Here is a 16,914-nt window from a genome sequence, read left to right on the forward strand (position 1 = left end):
GGAATCGAACCCCGGTCTCCCGCGCTTGTATTCCTCGCGGAATGACAAGCGGAAATCATAGCCACTAGACCATCGAGGACTTGTTGCATAATCAGTCGCTTTGAGGACTTATGTGGAGAATGGGAAAAGGGAGAGGGGAAAACTTTTTACAGTGCTGTTCTGACTGCCGTGCATGTTCTCTGTCTTCATTGTTATGATCCTACCTATTGTATTGATGTTCCCAACCAGCGTCAGATTGGAAGAGTAATATCGCTCTAGATGAGATATATACGAATTCTTGCGATGTATTATAATAATTCACCAGGTGCTGATTCTCATGGTGTTAATGTCTGCTTAATGTAAATTATATATAAACGGAGACATGTATCACGAGAGTTTTATTAGAACATATTATTTAGATCGGACTTTACATCTTATGATTACATTCAATACGGCTTGTACCGTTTCTCCTTGTGCTTCTTCTTCTTCTCCTCCTTGGAACTTGGACCCGGTTTGTCAGAGGGCTGGTCGCGCTTCTCCTTGTCGCCTCCCACTTCCGCCTCGGTTTCAGCCTCATGTGGCTTCCAAGCCCGAACAAAGCCGTCTTCTCCGCCAGTGAAAATCGTCCTTGACTGTAGAGCCACCAGTGTGAGTATCTATTCATGACTTCGATACACTGGAAGAAATTTGACATACCTGCTCATCAAGATACACCGTCCGGACGACTTCCTCGCCATGGGCTCCGGGGAGACGCCAGATGTTGCTGTGGTCAAATTGCCACTTTGGACTTGAGACGATCGGGAAAAGGTCCAGTCTCTTTTCACTGCTTGCCATACTTAGCACGGGGACATCTGCAGAACTGGATGATTACGGTTCTTACGCTTTGTTCCCCGCCGCCAGGAAAATCCCCTGATTGCCGGCGAGAGTCTGGACAACATACTCACAGCTCAGAGGCTGTCTCAAGTCTCCGAACTGAATTGGGCTTGGATCATCTTTGCTGTCCGGATCCGTCATCGGATGAATCGCGAATACTTCATCGTGGCTGAGCGCGTAGACGGCCTTTTCCGATAGGAATCCCGCGCGATGAATCGAGCCATGGTTGATGACTTGTAAAAGTGCCTCGTCTTCGTCCGTGATCGTTGTGTCATAGATGTTGACTAGGCCATCCGTGCTGCCCGACAGTAGGACATTATCGCGTGTCGGATGAAATTGGAGCTGTTAAGGATCGCAGAAAGGTTATTCTTCAGCTCCATGGCACCAAACTAAGAGAAAGATCATTCAAAGCATACCTCCGTGACATCGTCATTGTGGCTCTCGAGAAGTTCATGCCGGATTTCCTTTGGTGATCTGACATCCCTGGCCAGGGATTAGTAGCTGAACTTCACTTTCAAGCAACCGACAGAGCTCATCGACTGGGATGAGATTTGCAGAAGCAAAAGAAAGGAAAGGAAAGTGGGAGTGAGGGCAGAAAAAAAAAGAAACAAAGGGTACATATGCAATATATGAAGCAAAAAGTTCCTAGTGCTTAGTCTAGACGCATGCACGGGGATTACTGCAACCAAGGCTGAAGACTGTTCCACGCAGTTCTCGTGCAGCCACTTACCAAAACACAACTGCTGCCTGCGATGACACGAGCTCTGTTCCAGCAACAACGGTATTGGTTGCAGCATGGCAGGCCAGAGATAATATGGGGGCATTTTTGGCTAGACCAGGCTGACAGTCAGCTCACAGGTTCGCTTGTCAACTTCCAAGTAGACATCCAGGGAGTAAACAATGAGATTCAAAACAATGACAACCAGGATAAATGCAAGTAAGACTGTGGTCATGCCAACTTTTTTGATTCCCAATTTTCAGTCTAGTTGAACGCCTTTATCTGGCAGGTAGAGATATTTACCCAATTTGGGTTTGTGGGGGGGGGGGGGGGGTGGGGGTGTTTTTTTTCTTCAAAGAGGAAAGACAAAACTAGACAATACAAGACATACCAGTTCTCATCTCCACAGCAGCCTTTCCTGACCCATGTCCGGCCCTGACATCCCACAGTCTGACAGCTCCATCCCTCCCAGCAGTTGCCAACAAACCCTGCGCAGTTCCGGTTGGACCTTGTCGGAATTCTTTTAAGCAAGTGACACCGCCCTGGTCATGCGTCTTTGCCGCAGCAACGGATACGAGTTTCAAAGATTGGCCGTCGAATAGCCGGAGGGAGTCATCTGACGAGATTGCCGCAAAGGAGCCGCCTGCAGACGAAGGCGATCCAGCAAGCGCATACACGTAACTGCCCGCAGGAAGGTTGAGTGACGAAGATGCAGCCGCCTGGAGGGTGTGCATGTGGACCGGACCGCCGCAGGTACCTCGACACTCAGCCGTCAAAAACCAGGGGAGATTGGCTTCTGGCAATAACGAATAGAAGAGCTTCTATGGGATTTGATCCCCTCTATCAAGTATTTCGTTTAACGCGACGCCTCAGAGTCAGATTTCTTCTAGCCTATTTTTCGCGTCGCGTTGTTGACAGAGTTCCCCAGGAATCGCACAACTATTGTTCGCTCATGCGAGAATACCACTTTTTGATGCTTAGATGTAGCTGTCGGTTAGTGGCTTCCTAGCAGATCCAACTATCGTGGTGCAAGCCAATGTTGAATGACGCAAGGAGCAGATCGCCAAGTTTCCGGAAAAAGTTTCCAAGTTGTGCTGCGCCGCTGGTCTGTGCGGAGCTGCCAGCACTTACCTAATTGCCCGACTGTAACCAGTTCATGCAGAGATAGAGATACCGTTGGAATCGGAATGGCCATCTGCTCCAGAGGAAGAAGGAAAAAAAAGTTAAGTCGTTTCATTGCCACTAGTGTTTGTCACCGTGCCCAAGTGCACCGTCAGTGTTGTGGGATCCATGGTTGGGCCTAAACTTCGGAAGTGGCCCAGGCCCAGGCTGTTGGGACAGCGGATGCAGGGAACAGAATCCTATACTTTGACGAGTCAACAAGATTGGCAGAACCTGACTGCCTAGACTGCGGCACAGTCAGACGAGTACTTTTCATTAGTCACTAGCTGAAAGCTGTCGTTTTTTGTGGCCAGAGGAGACATCAGCCTCGCCTGCCGAGTTGTTTGTTCCTTGGACTATCCATCTGAGTGATGTGTGACAACAGCTGAATCTCTTATTTTAGGTCCTTCATAGAAATCAGCGCCGACTTCGGGTGAGCCCGGTATTGGACACGTCTACTAGTCCTTCCTGCTTGCTATGCAGGTGTCCGTACAGTTGGGTAGATACTCAACAGACAGGAGGACGTTCTATGCCTGGCTTGCATGTTAGCTCCTGCACGGTCCCTTTTTAAGTTTTGCGAAGGCAGTTTAGAAAGGAGAACTTTTTGGGGACAATGCTTCATAGAAACAAGAAGTTCGAAGGGGAAAAAAAAGGAAAAAAAAATATTGGTCTTTCTGGAGAGTCGATCAATAAGCAACCGTTTTCGGCCAAGTTTCAAAGGAAACTTCTCAGAACGGCGCCACTGCGATTCGTAACGGTTTCACTACCGCAGACGGGGATTGTTCTTTGAGATTCGATTGAGGAACCTGACCTCGATGGGACCAACACTTAAGTTCGATGGAGAGATGAGCAGGCGACTATTTCCATAATCCGGGAGGCGACTTTCGAAATTGGCAACAGTCACCTGGGGCACCATAGCAGACGTCTTGCTGGTCGTCTTGGTGATGTTGATGTCATTGATGCTGCAATGACCCAACCTGGTCCGGCTTTATTATCCAGGGAAGTTCAGTCGATTATGGCTTCTGCATTTCATCGCGATGCCGAACCCTGTGTGGTGTAGGATGGCAGACGACCAGCCAAAACCTTGGTTCCCGGCATCCACTTGGACAGCTGTGACGTTGGTTTAGTGTGTGTGCCTTGGGGACCAAGTCACAGGTACTGTCCAGCCATGGCCTGTCACTCGCTGGGAGCAACTCCCATATGGATGACGTGTCTGGGATCCCCGCTCATTGTTGGCAGTTTCATAGCCATCTAGCACAAGGGAGCACAAGTTGAATAATCGCTGGCGATGGCTTCCCACCGGTGGAACGAGACGGACCGGACGTTTGGGTCCTCCAATGGCAGCCAGTACATGTATGTACATCTATTTTGGGCATTGACGACCAACCCTGTAGTTCGGTTCATTATAATTAACTAGAATTCTCCCTGCATAAACAGCATGGTGATTCGCGGGGCAGTGAGCCGAGTGCATGGCTGAGACTGGAATCACCACCTGAGGGGTTGGGCCTGCTGCCAATCACACCACCGCGGTCGGCATCCTATGGACATGACTTTGGACCGGATTGACTAGATGCCAGGATCGCGGTGGGGCGATAAAGCGGTCAAGGACTCCAGAGGCAGAGGAAGTCCGCGGAGTCCGTCGAGGACTGGCGACTATAGTTTAGAGGAATTAATAGACGGGACGGTGCTCTCGGGGAGGAGTTATCCAGACCTTGCGCGCTGCGAGTGGACCAATGGCCTGGGACCGGGTGGTGCCTGAGGTCTTCTGTTTTCGTTTTGCTTTTGCTTTTTGATGGCCCGAAAGGCCCGCCGGAGAGGCCGCGGAGGCCCAAGCCCTCGCCTACTGCTAGCGTCCGTTCCTGCCGCTGCATGACATGAAAATGGAGGCGACGCGGGACCCCGTCGGAGTTTGGCCGTCCACCACGTCGCAAACCGTAGACTATTGGCACTCTGGTCCAGCTGGGCGCGCCAGGCAGGAATCATAGAGGCAGCGACAGGGAGGTAGAGGCCGCAGACCGGGTCCGGGGCCGGGGGGTGTGGGCTGGAGAAGAGCGTGATACAAGACGGGCTTCTGCTTGCGGCGCAGCGAGTGGCCGCCACCTTTAGCTCTACCAGACCGTCGGGTTGCCAGTGTTCAAGACCCGCTTCCCCGGGGCGCCCATCAGGATTCAGGACAAATCGACGAGTCCGAAAGGCCGTGGCGGTTGGTCGCAGATTGGCAGCGCGGCCTGATGGAGGCCTTTCTCTCCCTGGCCGGATAGCGATGGCTCCGTTTTAAAACACCAACATGGAAACCGCGATGGCCGTTTCGTGTGGCTTCCTGCCTGGTGCCTTCTGCAGCCAGACCAGCATGCTCACCAAAGTCGACGTTGTCTGCCGGGAATAGGGAACGACTCTCTTCTCCGGACTGCGTTCGCAGGCCTGGCTTAGCTCGAAGCGTCGCCAGATGGGCGCGTTGCGGTGCATTACGGAGAAGGCGGTGCATCATCCATGGCCGGGCCCAAGGGCCTGGGCGGCGGCGGTTGGAGCCCCTCTTAGTCGTGCCGGTGTGGAGGGCATCGGCAGCAGCCGCATGGAGACGGAGGATTCTGGACGAGCTCCATCCCAGCGCGACGGCGTTGGCGCCCGGTCGCCATTGGCCTCTGCGCTGCAAATGGAGCGTCTGGATGGATGCGTTTGGCCGCAGACCAGAAGGGACGCTGCAACGACTGCCATGGACTCCATGGAGGCCTGCTGCAGGACTAGCGGAGCTAAAGGCAGGCCATCGTCCCTGGGCCTGGCAGCCTGCTCGAATTGCATCCAGCGTCCGGCCAGGGTCCACCGTCACCCCGCCTCGCTTTCGTGGCCGCGGGCTCCGCCTGGGTTGGCTGCCAGGTAACCAGCTTACGGTCTTACCAGCGCAGTTAACCAGGCTCGCGGAGTGTTGCGGTCAACTTTAATGCTTGCTGCCCCTCTTGCCGGCCAGCCCACTCTTCCTCCCCCGTCTCGTCTGCCTGTTCAGGCCAGGTCTCCGCCGGCTCGCCGTGTCGCTCCCCCAACCTGGAAGCACCAGCTCTGGCGCGCCAGCCTCTGGAAGGCGCCCTGGTCTTGCGTCTGGTCGGCCAAGCGAGTCCGGAGCTCTGTTGGCACACCGCAGTCCAATCTACGCCAAATTTTGAGGTCATGCTGTGCCCCCCCCCCCCCCCCCCCCAGCTGCTTCCGTCCATGCTCATACCACGTATATCTATCCTTCGCCTGCCTTGTTCCGGCCGCCTTTTTTTTTCTAGACCTGTTCTACTGATCGACTGATATCTTCGGGGCCGGACGACCATGTTCCACAATCCGCAACACGGTCAACCGCAGTTGGCCGCCACGACTTATTCCCAGCCTTCCCCGAGCGCTCCAGCGCCGTTCCCGGCCGAACCCCATCGGCCCAGACAGCCTTCGGACGCCATGAATATTTATTCCCCTACAGATCGAGAAGGAGCTCAGCAGGGGCATCCAGGGCACAATTGGGGCAACAGTGCCTCTCAGACAAAGGGGACTTATGGCAGCAACCAGTACGTTTCTATGCTACGGGCGTATTTCTTCCCCTTCTTCGGCTGTTGTGTACTGACGATGGTTCAAGGCTTCCAGAGAAGCCAGAGTACCAGGACTATGAGGAGAATGGACGGATATACCATGGCTTCAAGAAAGGAGTGTATCCGTTCCCGTGCGACGAACAGGAGCAGGACCGTCTCGACATATTCCACAAAGTCATCACGGAAGCTCGAATCGGCGACAGACTCATCTACGCTCCCCACTCGGACGATTGCCGAGTTCTCGACTTGGGCTGCGGCACTGGAATCTGGGCCATCGATGTGGCCAATAAATACCCCAAGTCCTTTGTCGTCGGAGTCGATCTTTCTCCCATCCAGCCCAAGAACATCCCCAAGAATTGCGACTTCTATGCCCCATGGGATTTTGAGAGCCCCTGGAATTTAGGCGAGAATTACTGGGACCTGATCCATATGCAGATGGGTGCGGGTAGTGTGACCAGCTGGCCCAGCCTCTACCGGAGGATCTTTGCCCATCTCCGTCCCGGAGCATGGTTCGAGCAAGTCGAGATTGACTTTGAACCCCGGTGCGAAGGACGCTCTCTGGAGAACACTGCCCTGTCGAGGTGGTATCAGTATCTCAGGCAGGCCACGGAGCAGACGATGAGGCCCATTGCGCATAAGTCTTTTGAGACGAAGCAGCAGCTGAAAGAGGCGGGATTTGTTCAGATCGATCACCAGATAGTTGGTCTGCCCCTTAACCCGTGGCTCCAGGATGAGCATGAAAAGACGGTTGGCCGGTGGTATAACCTGGCCATTTCGGAGAGTATCGAGACCCTCAGTCTGGCTCCTTTTAGCCGTGTCTTTCACTGGCCTGTGGAGCAGATCCGGAGATTGGCGGACGAGGTCAAGTTGGAAGCGTTCAACAAAGAAATCCATGCATACAATCTTCTGCACATCTACCAAGCCCGAAAGCCGTTGTCGGCGGAGAACTGACAGGGGACCGGCAATTCTCCCGTTCGTACCGGTGATATCACACGCATGCCCCGCCCACCCATCTAAGCCCCATCTTCCATGCACCTTGTCTGCAGTATGGTGGGGAACGTGATAGTGTTCCCACATCCTTGCGGCCTTTACCTGCCACCCTCTAGATTCAGTATTGATCTTCCCAATCGACTGGGAACCGTCTTATCCTTCCGACGCAAGCAATGACGATGAAGTCGGGCTTAGCCTAGGCCCTTCGAGACGCCTGGATTGGTGACGTGGAGACCGGGGAGCAAGCGTGCTGGGCCAAATCGCACGCAGGGACGACGACCAGTGCAGAATCTTAGGGGAATTTTCCTCTTCCAGACTTCTCAACAATCTCCAACCAGCTCCCATCCGCGAGAACCTTTTTGCAGTTCTTCGTTCGGTTCGTCGAGTCGAGTCGAGCATGAATGTGAGACTTGCCCTGGGTCCGTCACCATTCCCTTCGCGGGATTTCAGCCTTGACCCAGATATAGAATCGAGAATACGAGCTGGCGTGAGCTGGATTAGTCGGCCTGTATATTTTAGTCTCCCGTGACGGATCTCCTCCCTCCTCCCTCGTCCCGGGCTGTCAAAGATGCGACAAGTCATGAGAAATGTCTTGATTCTTTTTTTTTCCCCTTTTATTTTTCTTTTTTTGCATTCAGCATGAGACGAGCGCATTGCTATGGCGTTGTCCTTTGACTATGGGGAGATGAGATAGAAATTCTTTCTCTCTGTCTCCTTTCTGGCGATGATTTGCTTCTTTTAACGTGACGTGGCCCATGATTATGATGATTCTCATATATATACATACATCTTGTATCCTGTATACCCGGAATTTTTTCACGTTCACGTTTTGGTTATGTATCTAGACCGCGGTTCTGGCTCTTGGTTCTTGGGGAAAAGAAAAGTAATTAATTAATGGCATATGATCGATCCGGCTCTGGAAGGAATGACTTTTATTGCTTTTTTTTCTTTTGGACAAAAGCGAATCGTCCCTTTTTGTTTTTGAACCCTCTACCTAGGTAGATATCAAAAAAGAGACCGTGAGACATTTTTATATTCCATTCATACAGTACATGCATAATAATAATCGAAGACGTCTTCATTATCCATGAGGACCCTGCCTGTCTTTTTTATTCCAGCTTCTATTTGCCTTAAAAAAAATCATTGTTGTTGTTGTTGTTGCTGCTGCTTTCGTCGTCCACGGTTATGACCTCTTGCAGTACCGTTCGTTACCGCCCGGCTTGAGGCACCACCACCACCACCATTTCCACCATCTCCAATGCCGTCTCCGTCTACAGCCCACTCGCGGCCGGCGCCGGGACTCCGTCTTCGCATCGTTCCCGGTCCGACCGCCACAATGTCGTCCTCGCTCTCGCTGTCCGAAATATCGAGAAGAACCGGCATCCGGAACGTCTCCAGGCCTCCGTCGGCGTCGCCCTTGACCGGCTCGATAGTCAGCACGTCCGGGACCTCGTCTTCCTGGTCCAGGCGACGCTGGTGGACCTCATCCGCAGGGTGGATGTCATATTCGTCTTCTCGTTCTTCGTACTCGACGTTTTCCTCCACTTCCGCGAAGTCGGGGGCCAGCGCAGACCATTTTTGCGGCGTCACTATGGACCACGTGTAGATGCAGCCGGATTCCAGGCCGCAGACCATGATCATCGGACGCGATGGATGCCACTCCACCACTCCCATCTCTTCCCTCGGCCCTTCGAGGATCTTCACCAGCGATCCGTGGCTTCGTTCCCATATGTAAATGTCAGGGTTCATGAATGTCGACGCCATGACGAATTCTCCCGTCGATGAGAACGCGACGTGATTCCAGCTGAGCCGATTGACGACATCCTGGAATTTGTGCTCCACTTCCAATTTGATGTTGGCCGGATCCAGTCCCACTCCCAGTTGTGAAAGATCCGGCATCAGCACCGTCCGGATAACTCGATCGGAGCTGTTGATGAGCAAATCGCGCCCATTGCTGGCGAGACGAATGAGGATCACAACGCCATTGCATAGCCGTGTTGAGTGTATCATGTTACACGTCTGCGTCTCAATGATGTTGATCCATCCCTTGGACGTTCCGGCGATGATGTGATTCCCCAAGGCCGTAAAGATCGTCACGCACGTAGAATGTTTAGCATCCTGAGCTGCTTGCTTTGCTGCCACGGATGGGTCGGCCTCGTTAGAATTGGGAATCGACGGACGAAGGGGGGCGGAAGGAAGGATCCGTTTGATAGGTTTAGGGGAGGATATGTCTACTAGAACCGGTTGGTCTTCGAATAACGATGCGACAAATAGCCAACTGCGTGGACAGTCAGTCAGATATCTTGCAGGTGAAGAAATTTGGAAGCTTGATCAGGAACGTACTGATTGTAGGGATGTAATTCAGCAATGTATACCGGCGCTTCGAACCGGACACTGCGCACCCGCGAGCCATCTTTCATATCCCACAGAATGCATTTCCAGTCCTGGGAGGAACTTAACAGGTATCGTCCGCATCTAGACCAGCTGTGATAGTGTCAGTGGCTTTGGCCACCGGTGTCGCATGGGATGCACAGTTTGGTACCTCAGGGACTGGATCTGTCTGGTGTGCCCTCGTAGCTTGCGCGCCACTCCATTTGTTTCGACGTCAAATATGACCACTGTGCCATCGACCTAGCGTCGCTGTCAGTCCTCTGCCAGCAAGCGCCACCGTAAATTGTATAACTCACCCTCCCAGATGCGAGGTAATCCCCTTTGCGATTGAACCGTAAACAAGTTGCGTGGCCGCTTCCTGTAATTTGGGTAAGTATGATGGATTTCGTGTTATGGGGCTGCAAAAAAAAAATACAGAAATCATACTCAGTTTGCCCGTTAGTGTGTCCGGGTAGTCCTGTGCCAGGACAAAGGGATCAACCAGAGAGAGATTCATGGCGCTGGGTTGCGGGGATCAGAGCCCGGCCATGTGAAGGTGCCAGGAAAATGACCATGTCCAGCCTGGTTCACGGGCTGGAGGGTTTGAAATATCTCATCTGCCACTGGTGCAGGGAGTGAAGTTGCACTGAGTGAGAGTGAATAAGACTGCTGGCACGCGCCTCTGGAAACAAGACGAGGCCGTTTAAACTGCGTATCTGCGCGCAGTGAAGTGATAAGGCGGTTGGCGGGTGTCCGGGGCACACTGCAGAACTTGCCAAGCCTTGAGGCTAGCGCTGCTCACTTTTAATTGGGTGCCGCTAGCGCGCCTGCGGCTCAAAGAAAACTCGGGCTAAAACTCCTGCCTGACCGCAGGTGAGACGACGCCAAACCAACTCCCTTCCATCAACGCGACGACCCATCCATTCATCGCCCAACGCTCGAGAATATCGCGTGTTGCATCGCGATATCTCTTCTCGAGTTCACGAGTACCATCCCGCTGGCCTTCCATCCCTCCTACGCCGTATCGCCGAGTTTCGCGACGTCGGGTTGATTGGGTTCAGGGCGCCCTCGTGGCAAGGGCTGCCAGAGCCTCACCGGCCAGCCGGTACTGTCCCTTCGTGTAGTCACTGACTTTGTGACTGAAGGGCTTTTCGATATCATTCTCTAGAGACGCTTGTGACGGATCTCTGAAGTCTGCAATTCGGGAAGCCGAGACAGTCGATACCAGTTCCACCAGCTTGCGACAGCACCTTATCGAACAGCCGTCTGACACCTCAGCCATATCGATAATCGCCAACCATGTCGAACGTCTATTTCCCTTACTCCAAGGCGCCTCTGCGCACCATCAAGGAGATCCAGTTTGGTCTCCTCTCTCCAGAGGAGATCAAGCGGATGAGTGTGGTCCATGTGGAATATCCCGAGACCATGGTTAGTGCTCATCCTCAACGCCAGGTGGCGCAAGACGAGTGACTTCTAACACGGTTGCAAAAAATAGGATGAGCAGAGACAGCGGCCACGGACGAAAGGACCCAACGATCCCCGCTTGGGCACGATTGATCGTCAATACTATTGCGAGACCTGCGAGGAAGGCCAGAAGGAATGTCCTGGACATTTCGGTCATATTGAGCTCGCGACACCCGTCTTTCACGTAGGTATGTGACGCCTCCCTAACCGAAACGATACGACGTGATCCTGGAGCTAACCGCTTGTAGGCTTTCTGACGAAGACCAAGAAGTTGCTGGAGACTGTCTGCCACAACTGTGGAAAGATCAAGGCCAATACGGTTAGTCATCCCTGATGGGATGGCAAATCATTAGCGTGGCAGTTTTGTTTTTGCTAACATTTCTTGCTGAAATCAGTCCGATCCCAAGTTCCTGGATGCCTTGCGGGTTCGGGATCCCAAGCGACGTTTCGATCTGATCTGGCGTCTGTCTAAGGATGTGTTGATCTGCGAAGCCGACCCTCCCGAGGAAGACGAAGAATACTCGAAAGAAGGCACGAAGAAGCCTCGAGGGCACGGTGGATGCGGCAACGCTCAACCTACCATCCGAAGAGAAGGACTTACCCTGGTGGGAACGTGGAAGCCCAATAAACAGAACATGATGGATGACGAGACGGAGATTCCACAACCCGAGAAGAAAACAATTACCCCTGCGATGGCCCTCAACATCTTCCGGAACATCTCTCAGGAAGATGTTCGGATCATGGGGTTGAGTAATGACTATGCTCGGCCTGAGTGGATGATCATCACCGTCCTCCCCGTTCCACCACCCGTCGTCCGTCCCAGCGTTCTTAATGGCAAAAGCTCCAGTGGCCAGCGTTCCGAGGATGATTTAACATTCAAGCTCGCAGAGATCATCCGGGCAAATCAGAACCTGCAGCGATGTGAACAGGAAGGCGCCCCCGACCATGTCGTGCGGGAGTTCGAAGCCTTACTGCAGTATCACGTCGCGACGTACATGGACAACGATATCGCTGGTCAACCGAAGGCCATGACAAAGTCTAATAGGCCTGTCAAGGCCATCCGTGGCCGTCTAAAGGGTAAGGAGGGTCGTCTGCGTCAGAACTTGATGGGCAAGCGTGTCGATTTCTCTGCTCGTACCGTCATTACCGGTGACCCCAATCTGTCCCTGGACGAGGTTGGTGTGCCCAAGTCCACCGCGATGATCTTGACGTACCCCGAAGTTGTCACGCCCTACAATATCCATTTCCTGCAAGAGCTGGTGAACAACGGCCCCAACAATTATCCTGGCGCGAGGTACATTGTCCGCGATAACGGCGAACGTATTGACCTTCGCCTTGCGAACAAGAAAGGCAAGCAGACTCTTCTCTATGGATGGAAGGTTGAGCGTCACATTTTGGACGGAGACGTTATTCTATTCAATCGACAGCCTTCCTTGCACAAGGAGTCGATGATGGGTCACCGTGTTCGAGTGATGCCGTACTCGACCTTCCGTCTTAACCTGTCAGTCACGACCCCTTACAACGCCGATTTCGACGGTGACGAAATGAACCTGCATGTACCTCAGAGCGAGGAGTCGCGTGCAGAGCTTCATCAACTCGCCATGGTACCGCTTAACATTGTGTCCCCCCAGCGGAATGGTCCCCTGATGGGAATCGTCCAGGATTCTCTCTGTGGGATTTACAAGATCTGCAGACGTGACGTGTTCCTAACCAAGGAACAAGTGATGAACATCATGATGTGGGTCCCTGACTGGGATGGTGTCATTCCTCAGCCCGCTATTCTCAAACCCAGACCCAGATGGACCGGAAAGCAGATAATTAGTATGGTACTTCCGCCAGGATTGAACCTCTTGCGTGTCGAAAAGGACAAGGCGCCACTCTCGGAGAAATTCTCTCCATTAAACGATTCCGGTTTGCTTGTGCACGGTGGCCAGCTCATGTATGGAATGTTTTCGAAGAAGACGGTTGGTGCCAGCGGTGGAGGCATTGTTCATACGATTTACAATGAATACGGACCTGAGGCTGCGGTCGCCTTCTTCAACGGAGCACAGAGAGTGGTCAATTACTGGCTTCTCCATAACGGCTTTAGCATCGGTATCGGTGACACCATTCCTGATCCACTGACAATTCAGAGGATTGAGAATGCTGTACGGGTACGAAAGGAAGAAGTCGACTCGATCGTGGCCAGTGCAACGGAGAATACGCTGGAGCCATTGCCTGGTATGAACATCCGTGAGACTTTCGAGAGCAAGGTGTCTCGTGCTCTCAACAACGCTCGTGATGAGGCTGGTAGTGAGACAGAGAAGAGCTTGAAAGATCTGAACAACGCCATTCAAATGGCACGCTCTGGTTCCAAGGGCTCGACCATCAACATCTCCCAGATGACGGCGGTTGTCGGTCAGCAATCCGTCGAAGGAAAGCGGATTCCGTTCGGATTCAAGTATCGGACTCTGCCTCATTTTACCAAGGATGACTATTCTCCGGAGTCCCGTGGATTCGTTGAGAACTCATACCTCCGCGGCTTGACACCGACTGAATTCTTCTTCCATGCTATGGCTGGTCGAGAAGGTCTCATTGATACCGCCGTGAAGACCGCCGAGACTGGTTACATTCAGCGCAAGCTCGTCAAAGCACTGGAAGAAGTTATGGTCAAGTATGATGGTACCGTCCGTAACTCTCTGGGCGATGTCATCCAGTTCCTCTACGGTGAGGATGGTCTGGATGGTGCTCATATTGAGAACCAGAGAGTGGACGTCATTAGGTGCTCCGATGCACAGTTCCGTGACAGATTCCGTGTCGACCTGATGGACCCCGAGCGGACGCTTGGCCCCGAAGTGTTGGAACAAGCTACCGAAATTGCTGGTGACATGGAAGTTCAAAAATACCTTGATGAGGAGTGGGAACAGCTCCTGAAAGATCGGGAGTTCCTGCGCTCTATCGCCAAGGGAGACGAGGAGATGATGCAGCTGCCAATCAATGTGCAGCGTATCCTCGAGTCAGCCAAGACCACCTTCAGAATCAAAGAGGGTGCTATTAGTGACCTCCATCCGGCAGAAGTCATTCCCCAAGTTAAGGCTCTGATGGATCGCTTGGTGGTCGTCCGTGGTGATGATATCATCTCGCGCGAGGCACAAGAGAATGCTACAATGCTGTTCAAGGCTCAGTTGCGTTCTCGGCTTGCTTTCCGCCGGCTCGTCACCGAATATTCCCTGAACAAGCTAGCTTTCCAACATGTTTTGGGTGCCATTGAAAGCAGGTTCGCTAGGGCAGCTGCACACCCGGGTGAAATGGTTGGTGTACTTGCGGCTCAGTCTATCGGAGAACCAGCCACGCAGATGACCTTGAATACCTTCCACTTCGCTGGTGTGTCATCGAAGAACGTTACTCTCGGTGTTCCTCGGCTTAAGGAGATTTTGAACGTCGCTACAAACATCAAGACACCGTCGATGACTGTCTACCAGGAAGGTCCTAGAAGGCATGACAAGGAGGCTGCTAAGCAGTTGCGAAGCGCCGTGGAGCACACAAGCCTCAGATCAGTCACTGAAACGACCGAGATCTATTATGACCCTGACATTCAGACCACTGTCATCGAAAACGACCGAGACATGGTGGAGTCCTACTTCATCATTCCTGAAGATGTGACTGATGATTCTAGTCGCCAGTCTAAATGGCTGCTACGTATTATACTAAGCCGTCCCAAGCTTCTTGATAAGGGGCTCACGGTGCAAGACGTGGCTACGAAGATCAAAGAGTCATATCCAAAGGATATCGCGGTCATCTTCAGTGACAACAACGCCGACGAGCAGGTCATTCGTATCCGTCAGATCCAAGATTATAAGGATGACGAGGAGGATGATGACATGGAATACGATGTTACGCTCAAGAAGCTCGAACAACACCTCCTTGACACTCTTACTCTACGTGGAGTGCCTGGAGTGGAGCGCGCTTTCATCAACGAAAAGGACAACGTCCGCGTTCTTGAAGATGGTTCTCTCTACCAGAGCAAGACCGATCCGCTCTGTAAAGAATGGGTCCTTGAGACCAGTGGCTCCGCACTGAGCGAGGTGTTGGCTATCCCTGGAGTGGATGCAACTCGGACGTACTCGAACCAGTTCATTGAAGTGTTCGAGGTTTTCGGTATCGAGGCTGCTCGCACTGCTGTCCTGCGCGAACTTACGCAGGTGCTTGCTTTTGATGGTTCCTACGTCAACCATCGCCACCTGGCGCTCCTAGTCGATGTCATGACAGTGAGGGGCTATCTTACCCCTGTCACCCGCCATGGTATCAATCGTGCAGACAATGGTGCGCTCATGAGGTGTTCGTTCGAAGAGACTGTCGAGATTCTCCTTGACGCCGCCGCTTTTGGTGAGCTTGATGACTGCCGTGGTGTGTCTGAGAATTTAATTCTCGGTCAGATGGCCCCTGCGGGAACAGGAGAATTCGACGTGTTCTTGGACCAGAATATGCTCAACACCGTGGTCTCGGGCAATGCCGGCGTGGGAGCTGCCGGAGTCAAGGAGCCTGCCATTTCAGATGGCGCCGCCACACAGTACGACAATTACTCTCCCATGATGGAGAACGCCTACATTGGCACTCCAGATCCGGAGGCCAAGTTCTCTCCGATCCGCCAGGCTGGCTCGGAGACTCCTGGCGGCTTTACCGATTATCAGCCGCAAGGTGGCTTCGGTGGCTTCAGCCCTGCTGTTCAGAGTCCAGGAGGCTATTCTCCAAGCAGTCCCTTCAACACAAGCCCCACGTCTCCTGGTTACTCGCCGTCTTCCAGCTATTCTCCTACATCTCCGGGTATGGCTATTACCAGCCCTGGTTTCGCGACTTCACCTGGCTTCTCGCCAGCCAGCCCATCTTATGCGCCGACGTCTCCTGCATATTCACCTACGTCACCAGCGTATGGCCAAACCTCGCCAACTTCTCCGTCGTACTCTCCTACGTCTCCGGGCTTCTCGCCGACATCGCCGAATTACAGTCCTACGTCGCCTAGCTTCAGCCCGGCGTCTCCTGCATTTAGCCCGACGTCTCCGAGCTACAGCCCAACCAGCCCAGCCATTGGCGGTGGCCGACACTTCTCCCCGACTTCACCTACTTCGCCGAAATATTCACCAACCTCGCCGGGATGGTCTCCAACGAGCCCAGAGACCTACTCTCCGACTTCGCCCAATTTTGCTGGCTCTCCGACGTCCCCTGGTGGGCCGACGTCTCCCAGTTATAGCCCTACCTCCCCTGCTTACAACCCAACGTAGGTTCTCCATTTTCTTGTTTGGTTAGAATTATGGTGCTGACAATGATGATAGGTCCCCACGCCAGTAAATTGAGCTTGTCCATCCTGGGTTTCCTTTTGCAGCCCTTCATGTTACTGTACCACCACCCATCATTCACACACAAGACATACAAAATGATCATGTCGCACCATAGGGTTTGGAATTGGTTGTTATTTTCTCGCGTCTATGGACATCTGTGCCTTTCATTGGTGTACCTTTCTCCAGATTCCTTCCGAAGAGATTTAGATTTTTTTCTTTTTCTTTTCTCTTTTTGTCTAACACCCCGATATGTCCTTGGAAGATTGTGAACAAAGTCTGGGCTCGCCTCGAGTGTGTTTCCTCGGAAAGAAACCCGAAACAGAACCCCCCCCCTTTTTTTTTTAAAAGATGCTACGCGCATAATAGCATGGAGTTAAGAGAAGCTGTTTCCCCCCTTTGTTTCCCATTTGAATGGTGGTTTTACCCATGCGTCCATATGGAAGAGTTACTGCTGATGTGTATTACTGTTTTTTATTCGTGAATT

The 16,914-nt window shown here is 52.7% G+C and overlaps 4 protein-coding genes across 4 annotated transcripts; 2 read left to right on the plus strand and 2 right to left on the minus strand.

The window, feature by feature from the left end:
- Positions 1 to 425: 425 nt before the first annotated feature.
- On the minus strand, positions 426 to 2,304 carry T310_1776 (WD domain protein; the record flags this gene model as incomplete). Its single annotated transcript, XM_013475395.1, has 6 exons — positions 426 to 611; positions 676 to 830; positions 924 to 1,194; positions 1,269 to 1,335; positions 1,583 to 1,682; positions 1,962 to 2,304. The coding sequence occupies 6 exons, from the start codon at positions 2,302 to 2,304 to the stop codon at positions 426 to 428; spliced, it is 1,122 nt and encodes a 373-aa protein (XP_013330849.1).
- Positions 2,305 to 6,040: 3,736 nt separating this feature from the next.
- On the plus strand, positions 6,041 to 7,242 carry T310_1777 (LaeA, TF secondary metabolism; the record flags this gene model as incomplete). Its single annotated transcript, XM_013475396.1, has 2 exons — positions 6,041 to 6,270; positions 6,339 to 7,242. The coding sequence occupies 2 exons, from the start codon at positions 6,041 to 6,043 to the stop codon at positions 7,240 to 7,242; spliced, it is 1,134 nt and encodes a 377-aa protein (XP_013330850.1).
- Positions 7,243 to 8,421: 1,179 nt separating this feature from the next.
- Positions 8,422 to 10,168, minus strand: T310_1778 (WD domain-containing protein; the record flags this gene model as incomplete). Its single annotated transcript, XM_013475397.1, has 3 exons — positions 8,422 to 9,559; positions 9,625 to 9,765; positions 9,969 to 10,168. 3 exons carry the CDS (start codon positions 10,166 to 10,168, stop codon positions 8,422 to 8,424), a joined length of 1,479 nt encoding a protein of 492 aa, XP_013330851.1.
- A 782-nt stretch (positions 10,169 to 10,950) lies between these two features.
- On the plus strand, positions 10,951 to 16,440 carry T310_1779 (DNA-directed RNA polymerase II subunit RPB1; the record flags this gene model as incomplete). Its single annotated transcript, XM_013475398.1, has 5 exons — positions 10,951 to 11,079; positions 11,147 to 11,303; positions 11,364 to 11,434; positions 11,511 to 16,369; positions 16,425 to 16,440. 5 exons carry the CDS (start codon positions 10,951 to 10,953, stop codon positions 16,438 to 16,440), a joined length of 5,232 nt encoding a protein of 1,743 aa, XP_013330852.1.
- Positions 16,441 to 16,914: the final 474 nt, after the last annotated feature.

Source organism: Rasamsonia emersonii (assembly GCF_000968595.1).
Source record: "Rasamsonia emersonii CBS 393.64 chromosome Unknown ctg1118621760002, whole genome shotgun sequence".
Classification (NCBI taxonomy): domain Eukaryota; kingdom Fungi; phylum Ascomycota; class Eurotiomycetes; order Eurotiales; family Trichocomaceae; genus Rasamsonia; species Rasamsonia emersonii.